The following is a 17,914-nucleotide window of genomic DNA, read 5'->3' as shown; positions in this document are numbered from 1 at the left end:
GAGGACACCCCTAAAACCAACTCTCCCTGTCCCACCACCCTCCGAGGAGTTTGCGCGTGACCGTTTAACGATCCGCAGCCATTTTGGGCACATGGAGTCGGCGTCGGCGTCGGCGTCGCTCGTCACGTCGCCCCCGGGATGTGCGGCTTATCCGGAAACTGCGAAGTAACCCCTCGTTCTTATCAGCCATAACAGATGGCAGTGTTGGTTCTTATCCGGTTTTCCCCGAATTTATTCTCTGATTCGGTTATCAATTTCTTTGTTTGATTTGGAGATAAAAATTCTGAGCCCCTTTTTTGGTAATCCTTGATATGTACAGGTACAAGAGTGTACTGAAGTATGTTCTTCGTTCAAATTTATATACTGTCATATTCATAAAAATTCGAAAAATCAAGAAATTAAAATAGTAGCTTTTATTACATAAAAATGTAAAATTCTCTATATGAAAAATATTAATTTTGTAAATCTTTTGTAGTAACTTGTTCCTTCCAAGACCTAGTTGAATTAAAAATCATGGTTTTGTGTGATTGCGATAAAACAACCACATCTAGGTCACATTTCCTCTATGAACTATGTACATTTACTAAAATCCACTTGATAATCGCCGTTGTTATATGAAACAAAAATTTTCATACTTTTCTACTTTTTATGAACTAGAAGATATCGTTAAAAATAATTGTGTTTAAAAAAGACTCCTGTCTTTTCTAAAACGGCATCGCGAGTCTTTGGCAGAGAGGTCGGGATCAGAGCAGAGAGTCGTTGCAAACTTAAACGTTTTGACAGAGTGCGTAATATCGTATTAATTTTATTAATAAATATTGTTTTATACCTATTCAATACTCTTTTTTCTACATATATAAATATAAATACATATTCAAAAATACTACTGTACAATAGTTAATCGCACATCGTTTTTTATACCCGAAAACTTCTGCAATCACAGCATGGATGCGAAGTTGTTGGACCACCTGAAGAATCCCTGCTCAACTCCCGAGCCATCTTTTTTTTAATGCAATATTTCTCGAAAATTACACGTTGTCAGCAAAATTTTCGCGGAAGTGATCGGATTTCTTCGTCAACGATAAATCGTGCCGATCGAAAATTACACTCGGAGCCCGGGTAACGTTGTTAAAAGAAATCGAGAGCCGATCTTAACGACATGGAGCAATTTTAGTACTTTGTTGCAAGTTCAGAAGGGTGAGGGTCGTTATGTGTTACGCATAAACGTTGCGGCGGCAAGGGTATGAAGGTCGCCTCCGCGAGTTTATCGATTTAATTGTCGGTAGGGCTTAATTGTAGGGGATGAAGAGCGACCTTGAGAAGGGCCAACAACATTGAAGGCGAAGTTCGAGCGGCCGAGCCACTTCGCTGCGAGAAGGTAATTACAAAACTGACCTACCCCAATGAGATTCTCCTTGTCAATGAAGAAATCTTCCCTTCGCACAGTGGGCTTCCACGTGATCTAGTTTTCGTTCGACCGTTTTAAAGAAGCTCGTGTATTTTATGCTTTATATTAAAAGCAACCGGTATTGAATTCGTAACGCGACTTCAGATTTGAAATAAACTGACACAATTTAAAATAAAAAATCTGTGGGTCGTCATTTTTAGCCTAAAAAAATGTTAATAATAAAATAGAATAATAAATATTCGAATGGTATCGAGATATAATATCTAAGGATAAATATACGATAGCAAAGGGTTAATAAAGTATAAAATAAACATCTACCTAAATTTCCCCACAAAAATGAATACAACTTGCACCAAAAATGCTTAAAAATCATAACAGTGTTCTTAAAAAATTCATCAGAGTAAAACCAAAGACAGGGATGAAAGAAAGAAAGTCACTGGCGAAAGGACGAGAAAACGAAATCTTTCCACCGCGAAACTGGCGTGTTTCCTTCGATGGGAAATCCGTAAAAAGTCACGATTGAATTATCCTACTGTGCCGCTACGACAGAGCAGTCGACACTGAGGGATGGAGGAGGAAGAAAATAAAAAGAGAGGAAACAGCCGGCTGGCTGGCTGGCTGGCTAACACGGGGTGGAAAGGAAAACGAGAGAAAATAAAATACACACCCGGCCATTGGTGCGACTTCGTTTCGTACATTTTATTCGAGCCAATTGGATTTATTTATGCGGGTGGGTAGCAGACAGTAGTGGGGGTTGAAATGTCAGGCCAGAACGCGCAGCCGGTAAAGCAGTTTCGCTTCTTTTTCCACCCCCACCACGCCCTTTCACTGTACAGGACCGCACTCTTTATTGTATATTTAATTCCACGTTGTTTATCTCCGTCCTGTTCCTGTTCCGAACTCGAACTGATATTTCAACGGGGTGGATGCCGTTAAGAGGAAGAAGATCGGTTACGAGGGAAATATTTACAACGATCATGTTATTGCCATTTGAATTTTAACGATGAATTTTTCGCGACAACGATTTTACCTTCTGTTATCGTGATCGCTTTGAACAAAATGTAGGTCAGTAATGATAACCTTCGTCGCGTTTCGTGTTGACTAACTTTACAGTATTGTTTTACAATAACGATAGAATTTGGAGTTGTGAGGTCTTGTTTCATTCTTTTGTTATGAAACAATGAAAAATTAAATGTTTTTGGGAAATATAAACAGTGTATGTATTATAGAAGATGAGCGATAATTTTAATAGTTTCTTTTCCCAAATTCTTTTTTTGATAACGAAACGCAAAAACTCAAGTTGATTTTTCAAACATCTTAAAATGTGATTTTATTGTTCATTATGTTATATAGAATTTTTTGCACGTAACAAATGACCTTTCAACAAAACGAAGAAAAAGTGGTATTAAAATAAACCGAGTTGCTCTTCTATTCAGCAAGAAAAGTCAGCGACTATAATTCGACCTCGAGGAAAGAAAGGGCACGTTACGAGAGGGAGAGGATGGGGTGCTGGCTTACTTCCGGTTCGTCTATTCGCGTCACCATACGGCACGAGCTGCATTCTCACGCTCATTTGCATAGCCGGCTACACATCAATATTCAGGGAGGCCGGAAAACGGGCCCGTTTTGCATACTGGACCCCCCGCTCCTGTTATTTCTTCTTTCGCATGGATATCCCGGTGGGGCATCGCGACTTCGATCCTGAGAAAAAGAACCGAAACGATGGGATCCGACGGACCGTGGAATTTAATATGCCAATCGATTGAGATTTAAAGACGTCTTCGGTGAACCGTGGATCGAGATCAGGAAGATGCAATTCGATTAGGGGCGAACCCTTTTCGAGATACCTTTCCTGCATAAATGTTAGTAATTTAATCCTTTTACCGAGGCATCTGCTGTGCAATAAGCCGATCGTTAAAAATTCATAAATAATTTTCTTTGCTACTTATTTTCATGCTACCAAGAAAGTCTTTATCGTATCATTCTGATCATGCTTCGGTGCATTCACTTTTTACCATTAATTCTTAGTTTCCAAACAAGAGGATCAAGTATAGTTAGATACAAATTATTATTTGAGCGGGCATATGCACTTGAAAATTTCAAAATGTTTTATTATTATTCTATGGACGCTGATTGAAATGAAAATTGAGGATACTAGATATACCGAAGTATTATGAAAATAATAAATAGGATTTGTTAAAAATAACATTTAATCTAACGAAATTTTTCACTCAGCTTTAAACTATCAGCCTACCCCAAAAATTATCATATTCAAAGAATCTTAATGTCAGAACCATAAAATTCTTCCACCCTTCCCAATTCCCACAACTCGATCGTACAGTGGTGATCGATCAACAATCGAATGATCAAAGATGCGCCCTTAAATCCTACTTATGGTACCAAGTGTTCCACATCGAAACCCGAAAAACTTTCATTCCAAACCCTCCCCTTTTTGCCGGTTGAGTTTAGCTCGACGACAAAAGATCGCGGAAGTTCGCGTTGCACACACGCGCGTCTCCATAGGAAGGAAGGCGGGTTGCGTAATTTAAATAATTCAGAAATGACCCTGACCCCGGTTAGGCCGCGGGCTGACCTGCAGTCGGCGATTACAATCACAATGCATCGTCGAGTTCTCAGGGTAAGACAGGTAGCACGCCGGGACCGCATACATTAGATCGAAGCCATCCACCGTGCGTCTATACACGCAGAAGCGTGCTCCCTGTGACGAGCAGTGATTTTATGCACGAGGAACGTGATTTTATGCTCGCTGCTATTCGCTAAACGTAACATCAAGCCAGTCTCCTTTTTCCATCCAGCTCCGTAGCTGGCGCACATTTAACCGGACCGAACGATTAGCATAACGACGAGGCGTTTCGTGTATCTTGCATGGAAATCCCACGGTGACGGCGAGAATTTCCTTGCCTCCGATCCTGCTGATTCGAAACGACCGAATGGAGAATGTCGTTTTGTTACCGAACGGTTGCCAATGGAAATTCGTGAGAAATCGTGGATCGGATGATGATGACCGTGTTTCGGATCGTAACTGGGTCATAGTAAAATAAGGGTGGTATTCGTGAGAAATCGAGGGATGAAGATCTCCGAAAGATCAGAGTTATGATTTTGATAGGTAATTTACTTTGAGAATTCTTCAAATTAGAACAATAGAAACAAAGAGAATATAAATCTTTCTGTACTGGAACATTGCAAACTATTGAAATAACTATAGAAATAAGTAATGGAGTTTTCTAAAGCCTAGACCCTAGAGTTCTTATGAAAAGAAAAATGACCTCATTTATCTTATCGTATAATTCCATCGTGCCCATAATCGTCTAACATAGAAATCGATTCGAAACTCGTGTAAACTGGCCTCTTACGATTAAATCGTGCAACCAGTACTAAAAGCCCGGCTAGACAATCGGCTCAGAGGCAGCCAGTTCGAAGCAGAGGCGAATTATACGCGAACAACAAGCCTCTGGCCAAAGACGGAATTTCGCAATGTTGAGAGCAAGCAGTATAAGGGGGGGCGGGGAGGGGTGTGTATTCGCAACGAGCGGAAGATTTGCGAATAATTAGGTGGGCCGACAATAGCCGGGGTCCCGTGGCAGACCGGATACACAATGTGGCCTGCCACCGGCGGAATAATAGACAGAGAAGAACGACTCTATGGGGTTTTAGGATTCGACGGACATAATGGCACTGGCCCATTGTCTACGTAGCTGCAGACTGCCAACATCCGCTTTCGAGGGCGGCTACGTCGGCTCATCTGCATTCCAGCCTTCAACCCTTTGACTGTTTAGTTTCCAGCATTGTGGATGCAAATTTCGCCGCGATCCAGCCGATGTTCGATTGTCATCGATCACGTGAAACGGTACCCGTTGCTGCACGAGATCCTGATCGCCGTATTGTTCTTAGGAAACAGGAAGCAAACCGTGAACAAAGAGGCGCAGGGAGTTGGGTCGTCACTGTACGCGAAATACGGGTTTAATATTGCTCTTCTACTAATCTTTAGTAAACGTTGAATTTTACTAGAATTTTAATTAATTTGAACGAATTTGGTCTGCAATTTTAATTACTGCATTTATGAAACTTTTCCTATTGCTCTATGTAATTTGAAATTAATATAAAAATTACTACAGTCTCCAATATGGGGAGATATAAATTAAAATTTTACATATTGAAATTAATAATTTCAACTCATTATTAAAAAATTGGATATTCCTTTACAGAAAATACTAATATTAATATATGTACTTACTTTTTGCTTATCATACAGTATCACGAATACGTGACCATATTATTTAACCCTTTGTGGACAATCGGTTCGTATATATTTTTAAATAAAATCATTATAACTTTTAATTTCATACATATTTGCAGTGTGTTTTTTAACACAAATTATAACTATGTGCAGTCCATAGTGATTTATAATACATATTTTGAGAAATAGAATTATTATTTATGTTACTTTAAATAATATACTTTGTCAAGTTAAGTTATATCAGTGGATAATATAATAAGTTAGAGGGTATCGCGTCCTCAAAGGGTTAAATGCAAAATCATTCTCTGCCTCGGTATACCATGCATTCCGCTACACCTTGTATAAAAGTAAAATTATTTTGAAAAGTAGGTACTTACCTCAGGATCTGTTGAATCTGGACGTGCAAAAGCGTAGAGGGATGCAAGCTTGTCGTAGAGATTGACACGATCGTACAGCGTTTTGAAGGGATTTTTAGTGCTGAAGAAATCCAGATCGACGTCCAAAATGTAAGGAGTATCCCGTTCGGGAAGATACTGTCGTAGAGCTGAACTAATAGCGGTAAAATCGTCTCTCTGAAACAATAATGAGCAGAAACAATGTTAGAAAGATATTTATCAATGGAAAAAAATCAACTTCGTTTACGTTTTTCATTGTGCCCGCCATTTTGTGATAGACTATAATACGTCATCGTTCCCTTTCGAACATACAGATATACGTTTTACAATAATTTAACAGTGTAATCGGCTCACGTTCACTTTGGGGAAGGACCGATATTAATAAGTACCATATATGTATATTTTGACTCTACTCATTAAACGAAGTCGATTAACACCACTCTCGATACGCGAAAACAATCTGTTAAAAGGTTACGTGACAACTAATGTTACGTTATATCTCTATGGACGAGGTTGAAATTGGATGCCAGACGCAAACAAACAGCAAAACCACATTTCACTGTTTAGAAAATAAATAGATAAGATGTGCGTCGTAACCTTCGTAAACGAAAGCTTGATTACTTTGAAGGTGTTCTAGAAGCAATACGCTTTGACTATGGTGATTTTTGCGAAAACTACATTTACTAATAAAAACCTTTTTTACGTGTCGATCCATCAATGTTGGAAAAAATTAAGAATAAATATAAAGTAGGAAAGAGAAATGTCCTTTTTCAAACCAAAGAGTAATGTTCATATAGAATCTACATACATGATACGAACGACACAAATTAATAGGTTAACAATGTGCTATTAACAATAATCACAAGTTCATGGCGTGTTATTACGGAAAAATTATAGAAACATATGTAAAATGATTAAACAAAACAATTAAAACTATGAATTACCTTCAATAATGACAATATCTTCAAATAAATACCAAAGATGTCAAGAAGATCTCCCTCACTCGCGAGCACATGGCGGAATAGCACATGATCCTTGATTGAAAACACGCGTGACGTCAGAGGCGCGCGATTTAAATGTAGAATTTGAATAACATAAATTGTTAGAATCTTTCGTTAACAAATTTAAGCGTATAATTTTAATCGAAACATTCTTGGATACATTTTCTTAATCTGGGGCACTATTGAACCTGTGTCTATAGTTTGTCAATTAATTATTGTTCCACACATAATTTCTGTTAATGTATAATTATCATCCAGATCCTAAAATCAACATTTTGCTCTATCGATTCCTAAAATTTACTATTCTGTTAATAATATAAATTAAAAAATAGTAATAACCAAAAAACATTAAAAACGACCGCAATTTTGCAACTCATTGAACACAATTTACAGTAATGCTGTTTCTTTTGCAATGCTGGTCGGCGGATATTGTTCGAAATGAGGCTAAACGGAACGTGCAGAGGGGATTTTTTGTGACTCGCAAAAAAACAATGACTGCACTCGAATTAATCCTGTTATAATTGATACTCGTCCGGCACCGGAATCGCAATTTGCATGCGTTCACAACAATGAAACGTGAACAGGGCTCGCAGAGGGTTGCAGTTGTCGATCGAGGGGGTGGAGATCGGACAGAAAAGCGAAGCCAACGATCACTATGGTCAGCGACTCTCAAACGTTTAATACGAGACATTCGATGGGCCGGCTGTTCTGTTCTCCTTTCTATTGCTGTCTCGAGTGTTGCAGTAATGAAATTTAATTACACTTTTTTTTCCCTTCGCGTTGAAGCTCAGAGCGAACTTTTGGCGTTCGATCCAGTTGAAAAAGATTTTACTGATAGAATTTGGTCGTTGTTTTTTCATATAAAGCGAATGACATTAAAGAATTATTCCAATCAATATTTTTTACAAAATATCTTTGAAATAGTTCACCAACAAATAGCAACCAAAGTCCTAATGCAGTGCTAAAAATTTTAAAATACCTTTCATAATCTTAACACATTTCACCAAATTATTTCAGCAATTGTTCAAAAATACAAAAGAGAATTAAAGAACGACTGCAGAAAGTATTCCAAGTGGCGTCCAGAAGAAGAAAACAATTCAGTCTATTCTTCATTAAAAATTTTTTTAACCGAACTTCAAGTGTTCCTGGTAAAAATTCGAAAAGCCCAAAACGAAACCGCACCGGGCAAACATTAGAAGCTGCAGAATGCTCGTTCCGCCGGACGTATTCATTTGCATTCACCTAACATCAGCTTTCTCGTTGCTCTGGGTTCCTTCTTCTTGCAAGCAGAGGGAGAAAACAAGGGAAGGGAAGAAGAACGAGGTTCTAGTTGAAGCGAGACCGATCGAAAGAGGTGCGTTCATTTCTTTTTTTTTTCCCTCTTCTTTCTGTTCCTTGCTCTCGTGACAAAGCACCGTTCTTTTACGCTAAACTACCAAAGCTCTTTCTGACTGAAACCCGTTTCCCGTTTATGCGAACCGAACCGGCCAGGGTGATCCTGACTGGAATCGAGAAAGGACAAAAGACGCTTACGGAATCCCCCGTTGCGCTTAAACCAACAACTCTGTCCAACATACTCGTTGCAGTGACGTTTGCAGAAAAAAGTAACGTCGAATATTCATATTTTCCATCTTGTTTTTCTTTTCATTTTCAAATCAACATAGTAACACCTTCTCTACTGGTACTTCATTATTCAAATAAGTGGTTTCTGCATCAGCTGCATTTCTGAGACACGTGTGGTGCATCTTCATTTAATCCTTTCTGTCGTTGGCCTTCCACTACGTGGTTTGTCTTCTAAACCATGTCCCGCTGAATACTTTGTTAGGATATCATTAGCAGTCGACTTTCCAATTAATAATGAAGCAGCAATTTTACGGGAGGATTTGCCACTTTATGATAATTCAATCACATTTCGTCACAACTCAACAGACGTGTTTCGACACATGTTATTGTTTCGACGGCGTACTTACAACTGATCTCAATGTTTCTGCGAATGAACATTTAAATGTGAACATTTAGAGACCTTGAATATATCAAGATACAAAAGTGGCCGGAAATTTTTGAATACACTACTTTAATAATTATGTATATAAATAGATTCGATATAAGGAACAGTATTATATTGCTCTTTATTCAATATTAGTGGGAATTCTTTAAAATATCGCTTTTGAAATGTAAAAAGAAAAATATAACTGACCGGAAACTTTTGCACGCAACTGTATGTTAATTTCCATTTTGAGCAGTGAAGATGACACAGTGACATCACGAACGTATGAGTACCGCCTTCAAAAGGCGGCATATGCCTATATATATTTTTTTCGTTGGTACATATTCCTTTTTTTCCAAGCGTACCTTCGCATGAAAAATTCATTGATTATTTCCTTCGCGATGATGTGACTACGCTCGCATTGGCATAAATCTAAATACGAGTACGTAATCAACGCTTAACCGCTCGTTTTATGCAAAACGACTAATGGCAATTGTTGTCTTAGCAATCAATCGATTATGAAACTAAAAGTCTTAGAACAGGGCGTAGCATTGTTCAATTTTTTCACTGATTTTACGAATAGTAATAATTATGTTTGGAACAAGTTTCGTTGGAATAAAAAGAAAGACCGCACGTCAAGCACTTTTTGACAAATAATTATTTCATTCAAAGCACATAAAATCTGACGTCTATCACCTAAATGATATTTTTTATCACCGGTAAAAGTTTAGAGGTACGCATTAGAAATACTAAAATGTATAATTTATGACGTGGCTTAATTTTCCAGCTTACAGCAAATAACAGCCGACTGATACATTATTCATGAGGCAAGTTATTTAAGACCTCATTGGAAACACAAAATCGTTTGCTTTTAAATAGGCGTTCTGAGTTTCTAATCTCATACGGTAGACGCGGACATTAGAATTAGAAAATAAAACTTTCATAAATTGGTGTCAGTTCAGTTATTTCGATTGCAGTGATGTTTGATGATTATCAAAGTGCATTCGAAGCAAAATTAAAATCATGCAAATAACAAAATCTTGTTGAGTAAACCTTATTTAGAATTTTAATTAAAATCATTCATTGAAACGTTCACTTCTCTTTAACGTAATAATCATTCAAAATTATTATTTTCAATCATTGTCGAGATATAATTATTAAGAAAATACGCGGGAATAGACACGATCGTAAGAAGCATAGCAATCAACGTGTTAATAATTCCTGATGCAATGCATCGTGGTAGACACGATCGTTTTCATCGCGCCAGTAAATGCGTTAATTCCCCTATTTAATAAACGTAAACAAGCCATCAAGGCAACCATTTCGGGAATGCTGCGAAGTCGCGGCCCCCGCTCGTGAAAGCGTAGAGCGGGGCCAGCGACATCGCGCCACTTCGGGTCAAGACAATGCGTCGATTTGCATGCGGCACCGCTCGGCTTAATTGCGCCCGCGACACTGCTGTGATGGACGACCGTCTGTTCGGTTAATGCGCATGGAAATGCCTTCGGTCTGGTCTGCCACGTGCTCCTCTCGCTGCGGACGACGAGTTCCCCGTTGGCCGAAAATATCTGTCGAAATCGAACCGACGGATTATCGCGTTATTGCACTTACCGAGCGGGTGCAACGCCCTGTCTTGGATTCCTCGCGTCAACCACGTAAAATTAGCCGACAACTGGCCGTTGAACGAATTTTTCGTTAGGTTATTGAGTGGCACTTTTGGAATTTCTCGAGGGAGTCAAAAGAATTAACATAGGAAAGAGAGTTTCTTCTTCTTTTTTTGGGAGGGTTGAAGAATTTTGTAAACGAGTCAGACGAGTATAGCATTGTCCCCTTTTTTTGGTGGATGCCTAATATTACTTAACACATTCGAGTCTAGTGGTTTGGTTGCATTTGGTTTCAAAAGAATATATGTATTTTGTTAGCAAAATGATAATGAATTTATGACAGCAATAGTGTGATTTTATGTTTGTCAGCTTAATTTTGGAAATGTATTTTTAAGTATTAAAAATGGCATCATCTTATTAGTAAGAAATACATTTTACACCAGGAGGTAATTTTTCATTATTAGCAGATACATGTTAATGATAAAGTGTGAATCTAACTTCTTTTTTCAGTTTCCTATTTATAGGAGTTAAAAGATTTTACTTGTACCTAGATGTCATTTAAAAAAAAAATAGGGAATTTGTAAAGCCAAAATCGTGATTTTGTATTTACTTTTTATCATTCCCTTTTAGTGTGTACTGTTAGCACCAATTCGAACGGAGGTGTCATTTTTATTAGCACCTGCTAAGCTTGATAAATTAGTATAACTACTGTGCAAAAAAAGTTTTAATATCCTGCTTGATTAATAACTTAGAGAACGAAAATTAGATTCTATATAGGATGTTTACAGAAGTATACTGTAGGTAAAAAAATTCATATAATTCTATATTCGAAGGAGCTATAAATATTCAAAAAATCGTGATGAGGGTGTTCTCTTGAACCTATTACAACTCAGAAATAAACAACTCAGTTTATCATTATGAGTTTTATTTTATGATCAGTTTTTATTATGATCTCAATACGAATCTTATTAATGGTTACACAGTAACAGATGTAAAGTTGTTTCTTCAGCAAGTTCTTGCTGTAATACAAGTTATGATAAATGAACATAACTGGACTCTTACACGTTCGCAAGTTTTTTGAAACCTTCTCTCACTTCTAGGATATATAATTATGCATTTCTGATTTCCCAGAACCTACAGATTAATGCTATGAAGGAATTTCTCTTTATAATTTTTATGTGGCCAGAAAATATGTATATCTTTCAGTGCTGTCTGTTGAAATTGTTATATGGGATAAATGGATGCAGTATGTAAAATTTTGTAAAAATATATAAAATAAATATTCTACGTAAATATACAGGAACTTTTATATATTTCTTCCTTCATTTACATGATTTCCAACTGCATAAAGGAAACCATATGGGACAGATACTTGGCATACTTAAATCAAGGATTGAGTTTACTTCTTTCCGGGACATTCATCGTTTCCAACAATGAATAATTTTCATCCAATAAAAAGCATCTTTGCGGATGGTATCACGGTACCATTAGCATTCTTATGTATCATTATTTCGTTTCCATAGAATTACGGTGACTACCGACGTAGCCGTTAGGGCAATCTAACAAAGTTGCCTGAAAAAGGACACGACACCAGGGAAATTCCTCTCCTAATCAGCTTGGCTATCGCGGCCGACCGATGCAAGCCGTTCTTTCTTTGTTTCCTGTACCGATGATACATCGGACAGAATTGCTTAACCCGTCGGTGAGTCATTAGAATCGAATACTACGTACGTACTCGCAGAACGGGCTTTGTGGTCCGCGATGCTCGTCACGCGTACGTGCCCGCGAGATAACAGTGGCTCGATGCAAATGAAAAATCGTCTGACAAAGATAGAGAATTACAGCTGTTGCGCAATCGCGTGTTTAATGATTTCGATGTACCAACTAAAAATATAAAACCTCCTCGTTTTCTATTCGCAGACATCGGCTGCTGACTGTGCAAAATAATTTAGGAACCATTCGACTGAAACGTTGAAAGTCGATATAGTAATTGGATAAATAGATTCTACTTTAACCGTCCAATGGCGATGGCTGGGTCAATGATAATCCGGGTGCATTGATTAAAATCATGCACTCAAATTATCAAATGGAGGACTTTGAAAATTTTTAAAAATTACGATCAAAAGGGATTTAAAATTAAATTTCTACCTTAAAAAATTATATTTGGGAGCTTTTATGACGTCAGTTTTTGAATTGCGATTGCTAGATAATAACTTTGTCACTTGCAGCAATGTTGCAATATTTGAAACCGCGATCACTGAAAGGAAACTTGAATTTTGCATAGAAGCAAGTTAACAAGTCGCCGCGTGGATATTTATTAGGGACACAGATCTAGATCGCTGGTTCGCGATTTAGTTCAAAGATCATTCGCGCGTCTTAAATCACAGAGAACATCTGCACGGTGGAATTCGAAGATTGCGCACAACGCTTGAGCTTTTATCGCCTTGTAAACTGGGACGAGGAAGAAGGGAAAAATTAATCATGACATTTCAAAGAACCGCTCTCAGCGAGACGCGCAAGATACACGATGTATTCAATTCAAGAAAGCATTTGAATCAGCCGTCAAGAAATGTTTTAATGATTTTTTGATTAAGCGTTGCCTTTTTTAGAATACTTTAAATTATTTCTGGAGCATCGAGAAAAAGATATCCAAAAGAAAACACAATTTATAAATAGATAAAAATATTTAAATTTTAATATTTTTCAATAGTGAAGGAGAAATTTGAGTACCAAAGATATTTTGATTTAAGTTTAAAAGTTCGTTAATGTTTGAAGCATTATCATGCCACACTTTCTGCTATTAAAATGTTGCTAAAATAAAATTGAACAAAACCTGCTTGAGGTGGTGCAGGCTATACGAATTCCACAAAGAGATTAATGCTACTACGATTGCTGGTAGAAACATGCGAAATTTCTTGAAGAAGGTATTTTAAGTGGTAGAAGACATCAATCTTGGTTGTTGGAATTCAAGCAAATATTTTAAGTCAAATAGTTCTTCAAGCAAAAAATTGAAAAATGAATACAAGGAAGGTATACAGACAAAAAATAATAAACAACATATTTTGCAATTAATCAGTAGAATTAATTGAAAAATTTAATTTTGTTTAATGAATTGAAATTATTTGTGAAATGATCTAATTGAAAATGATTGGAAACAGAAGAAAAAATTAAACTGTTTTTTTATGTGTTATATGATTATTGATTAAAATATTTTTTCTACTTGTGACGGTGGTAGCGAAGCGTTCCCATTTCCGCTGTAAAGGAGCCTACCCTTCGAATTTTAATTCACAGGATGGAGTGGTTTTGTAGCTGAAACTGGTCGACAGATTTGCCGTGCTAGACTGTATTTCAACACCCTTTTTAATATTTCTCGACTGTTTCGCGGCCAGCCCAGCCGGTATTCCATTTTCGCAATCAACGGCTGGGAGACGACCTATCGCGTGGCAGATGCAACGTCGATCGTGACGTATTGTTCTCGCACAAGGCGAATTAGTTCTACGTATGGCAGACCAGAATTCATGGTGTGTTAATTAAAACAATACCGCCTGGTGCGAGTTCAAGTCACATGGAATTCGAATTTCGCGCGCACATGTCACACCTCGGCCCTTTCTTCTTCATCGTATTGTGTAAGGGCCGCAAATTAAGCCCTTCGGTAATTGCTCTATCAATTATACGAACAACGATCGTGCAATTTTCTTTATTTGGTCCAATTTTAAGGGATGAAGGAATAACTTTTCGACCCACTGTAGATCAGGAATTTTGATATTATCTAACTTTAGTTACTTTCTAAATTAGTTACTAAATTCCTCTTTGCTAGCGTAAATCGGTCAGTAACATTTATCGCTCGGATTGTTCAGCATCTGAAGCATCGAAAAGCAAAGCGTTTGAGCGTTTAAACGCGTGGCCGTGACGAGCCAGCACGTTTCGTAGCTGAACCTTAGAAGACGGGGCCGCTGTTCAGTATGCAAGCTCGATGTGGGCGCATCCGGTAGACGCCGTAAGCTCAGAAACTCACGTTGCATTATATATCCGGCTGTCGATACGAGCCAGCACGCGTCATCCCGATGATAAGAATAGAATAATAGAATTTTCTATGAGCCTATGACGGGGCACGGCGGTCGGAGCGGCGGTGAAGAGGTGACGTGCCGCAAAACGAAGAAAATGTACGGCGGGGGCCTTTTCCGGTCTGATGATCGACGACGATCCGCTACGTGTCTTCTACGTTTTGCGTATATCTTTCCTGTGGATCTCACCACGAACGAGCTCGTCTTTTTTTGTCTGCATGGCGGCTGAAATCCTGATAAAATGGCGTCGCTGCAGGACGTGTCGTGTTGACAATCTGGACTCATCTTATCCAGGAAACGAATAAACGAGCTCTAAACGCGATCTAACGCTTCCGTGCCATAAGTTTCAAACACGATTGTTGATTTCACTAATCTGGCCATTTCGATCGTTCGGATATCGCGTTTGATAAATACCCGCGGTTGATGACCGAATTAAATAAATAGAAGGATCAGTGTTAACACGTTCCCACTATTTGAGTCTTACATATTCTTCTCTGGGAGATATAATAAAACGTTGATTAATTTAATCGTGTTCTAATAATAAAATATTGATAATATGATTAAATAAGAATGTCCTCGACAAAATTAGCCTGTACATCATGATTCTTAGCCCAAATAATCCTCATCATCGTCGACAGATGAAGACTGTCAAGAATCCTCGGGACATAGCGTTCGTTATAACGTCCAATTAACAAGGGATCAATAAAAGACGAGTCTGAAAGAGCGATGGCTCGGTAAGTTCGGTCGGACGAACGCGGCACTGGTTCACAGCAATCGTGCGACCGGTAATTGTCCTGCAATTACTGTAGCGCTGACGTATTTACTCTCTTGAGAGAAGACCTGGCCATTGTTTACTGGCCAACGACAGCACCCTGAGCTTCTAATTACGCGTAGTGTTCGCGGGAAATCATTGTCGGTGAGCGATAGCCTCTTTCCACGAGCTCCAGGGCTGTCTTCGTGAGATCTTGACCGACAATCGTCGTGGAGTGAAAATGTTTATTTTAATAAAATAATGAGAATGTTTGTTCAGTCTATTTAATATATACCTCTTAAACAGCTCAGCAGTTTTCTTTCGATGCATGAAAAAGAACATATCAGTGAATACGATCGTTTGCTAGAGGAACATATTGATCTGGTTTGTTAGTTTTACGATCTAAAAGTAGACTAAGCGAATAAAGAACTTGATTCTGAATGTTATGGCGCCAAAATAGTGACATGTGCTTAATAGTTACTTATTTATGCGACCAATGTTCGTGTCAAAGGCTATGATTGATAACTAATGATTGCTAAGTGAGATATTTGAGATCTCCGCAGTACAGGTAGCTACCAGTTGAAGCTTCCGGATAAAATATAATTGATTACTTCTTGTGCTACCTAAATATGATTCTTTAGATATTCCCTTACTATTTGAGACCATTAGACAACAGGTTCTACTTGAAATAGTTTTCTAAGGAATCCTGAAAAAGATCCTAACTTTTTTCATTTGCTGTAATCATTTTGAAACATTCAGTTTTAAATCAGAAAATTGATAAATGGAATATTGGAATGATAGATGCATCACAGTTGTCCTTCGCTTAGATCTTCGATCAATGATTCGACACTGACACTGTCATCGTTTCTGCGTAACGCTTTTAAAGACACTTGCAGCATTGATAAATAAAAAAATACTTTCAACGATCCATTGTTTGTAGGTTGTATGCACGCATTTCAAATGAAGGATGATTAATTCCCCGCTGTATTAATGACTGATTCCCAGCTGTTTCTTCTATTGTTTCATCTTGGTCAGAACAAAGGTACGTTCTTGTGAAAACGATTGCAAATTTTTTTGTTGCAGTGATTAAAGTATTTATGAATTAAATGGTTGTCGAAGCTTATGACACGATGATATAGAGTTAAAATGAATTGAAAAATATTTTTTATATAACGAATTTGATTATTTTCTTTTTGATACATTCAAGTGATTAATATGTACGAAACAGTTTACAGAACATACGATGCTAAATCGTCAAATGAATATTGGTTGATCATCAGATTAGTTAAACGATGTCAAAGATCAAGAATGAAGATCAGCTGAATGGTAGATGAGTTAATTCCATTTATTGTCGCCACTGAGATCCTATCGTTTGTCCAATAAAATATAAGCGGATTATCTTCTAGAGATAATTGAATGTGATTGATCGTAGAATGTATCTAATATTTGATAAGAAAAAAGAGAAAGTATAACTACTGGAGCATGTTAAATGGAAACATTTGCAAAGACCATAAGTATTTCTTAAATAAATCCCTGAACAATGCAAAAATTCAATTTTTAATAACCTTCTACTATTGTAAACTATTTCTTCTTTTAAAAAAAAACCCTATTCATTTCTCAAGCTCAACGAAGGCAACAGAAATGCGTGCACGCACTCGAGGATGCACCGAAGAAGGAGACCCAAGAAGTGCATATATGAAAAGAAGAAGGAAAGAGGGATAAAAAAGGACCTCGATAGAGGCACAGATGCCGACCGATAACGTGTATAAGAGAGCTGCATCTACATTTAGTTCGGACAGCCACCGCTTTATTCGAGCGGCGAGCGTTAACAAGTGTTTTCCATCGGTTTAAAAGGCGCTAAGGCGCTTTGAGGTCGTGCAACCGGTCCCTCGGCGAGCAGCCTCACGAGACCCAGCCTCAATCGGTGACTCATTGGAAACGCAGCCGGTTTTCGTGCATGCCAAAGATCCGAACCATCGATTTCACCGTGTGGTTAAGACGTCCGATACCAGGGGATAGAGTCGTCTTCAACCTACACCTTATTTTCCATCTGCCAGCTGAAAAGCCAGTTCTGTCCACGTAACGTTAACCAGATCTCACCGGCGTCTTTTTTAATTGGGACATTTTATCGCGAGGCCAGAAATCGAGATCGGGTTTATTTTCAGTCAGACCGGAAAGGCAGCGTCGATTTAATTACGCAAATATTATATAATATTATATTTCCACTGTTTAATTAGACCCTTCAGTTCGGAATGCGTCGAGAAGACACGTGTCTTCATATTCAATGCTTTGATGGTTTAATTGCAGACATCGTTATCGTTCGATCTGCCCTGGCAGAAAATTATTCGATGACGTACTTGATTCGAAGAACGCTATTCGAAAATGTTGGACAGTTAATTGGTATTCGTTTTATCAGATACACGATACGAATGAAATCGTGAAACGA

General features: G+C 38.0%; 1 protein-coding gene across 1 annotated transcript in view; it reads right to left on the bottom strand.

Annotated features, from left to right (window-relative positions):
* LOC114874615 (UPF0489 protein C5orf22 homolog) overlaps positions 1–17,914 on the bottom strand; it is a 554,926-nt gene that overhangs the window by 176,331 nt on the left and 360,681 nt on the right. The window contains exon 5 of the mRNA XM_029184070.2: positions 6,044–6,238. Coding sequence (XP_029039903.2) covers positions 6,044–6,238 — 195 coding nt within the window. The remainder of the gene's footprint in view (positions 1–6,043; positions 6,239–17,914) is intronic.

The sequence above is a fragment of the Osmia bicornis genome, chromosome 5 (assembly GCF_907164935.1).
Source record: "Osmia bicornis bicornis chromosome 5, iOsmBic2.1, whole genome shotgun sequence".
In the NCBI taxonomy this organism is placed as follows: Eukaryota; Metazoa; Arthropoda; class Insecta; order Hymenoptera; family Megachilidae; genus Osmia; species Osmia bicornis.
The sequence above is the reverse complement of the archived record's forward strand: the minus strand, read 5'-3'. Positions and strand labels throughout refer to the sequence as shown.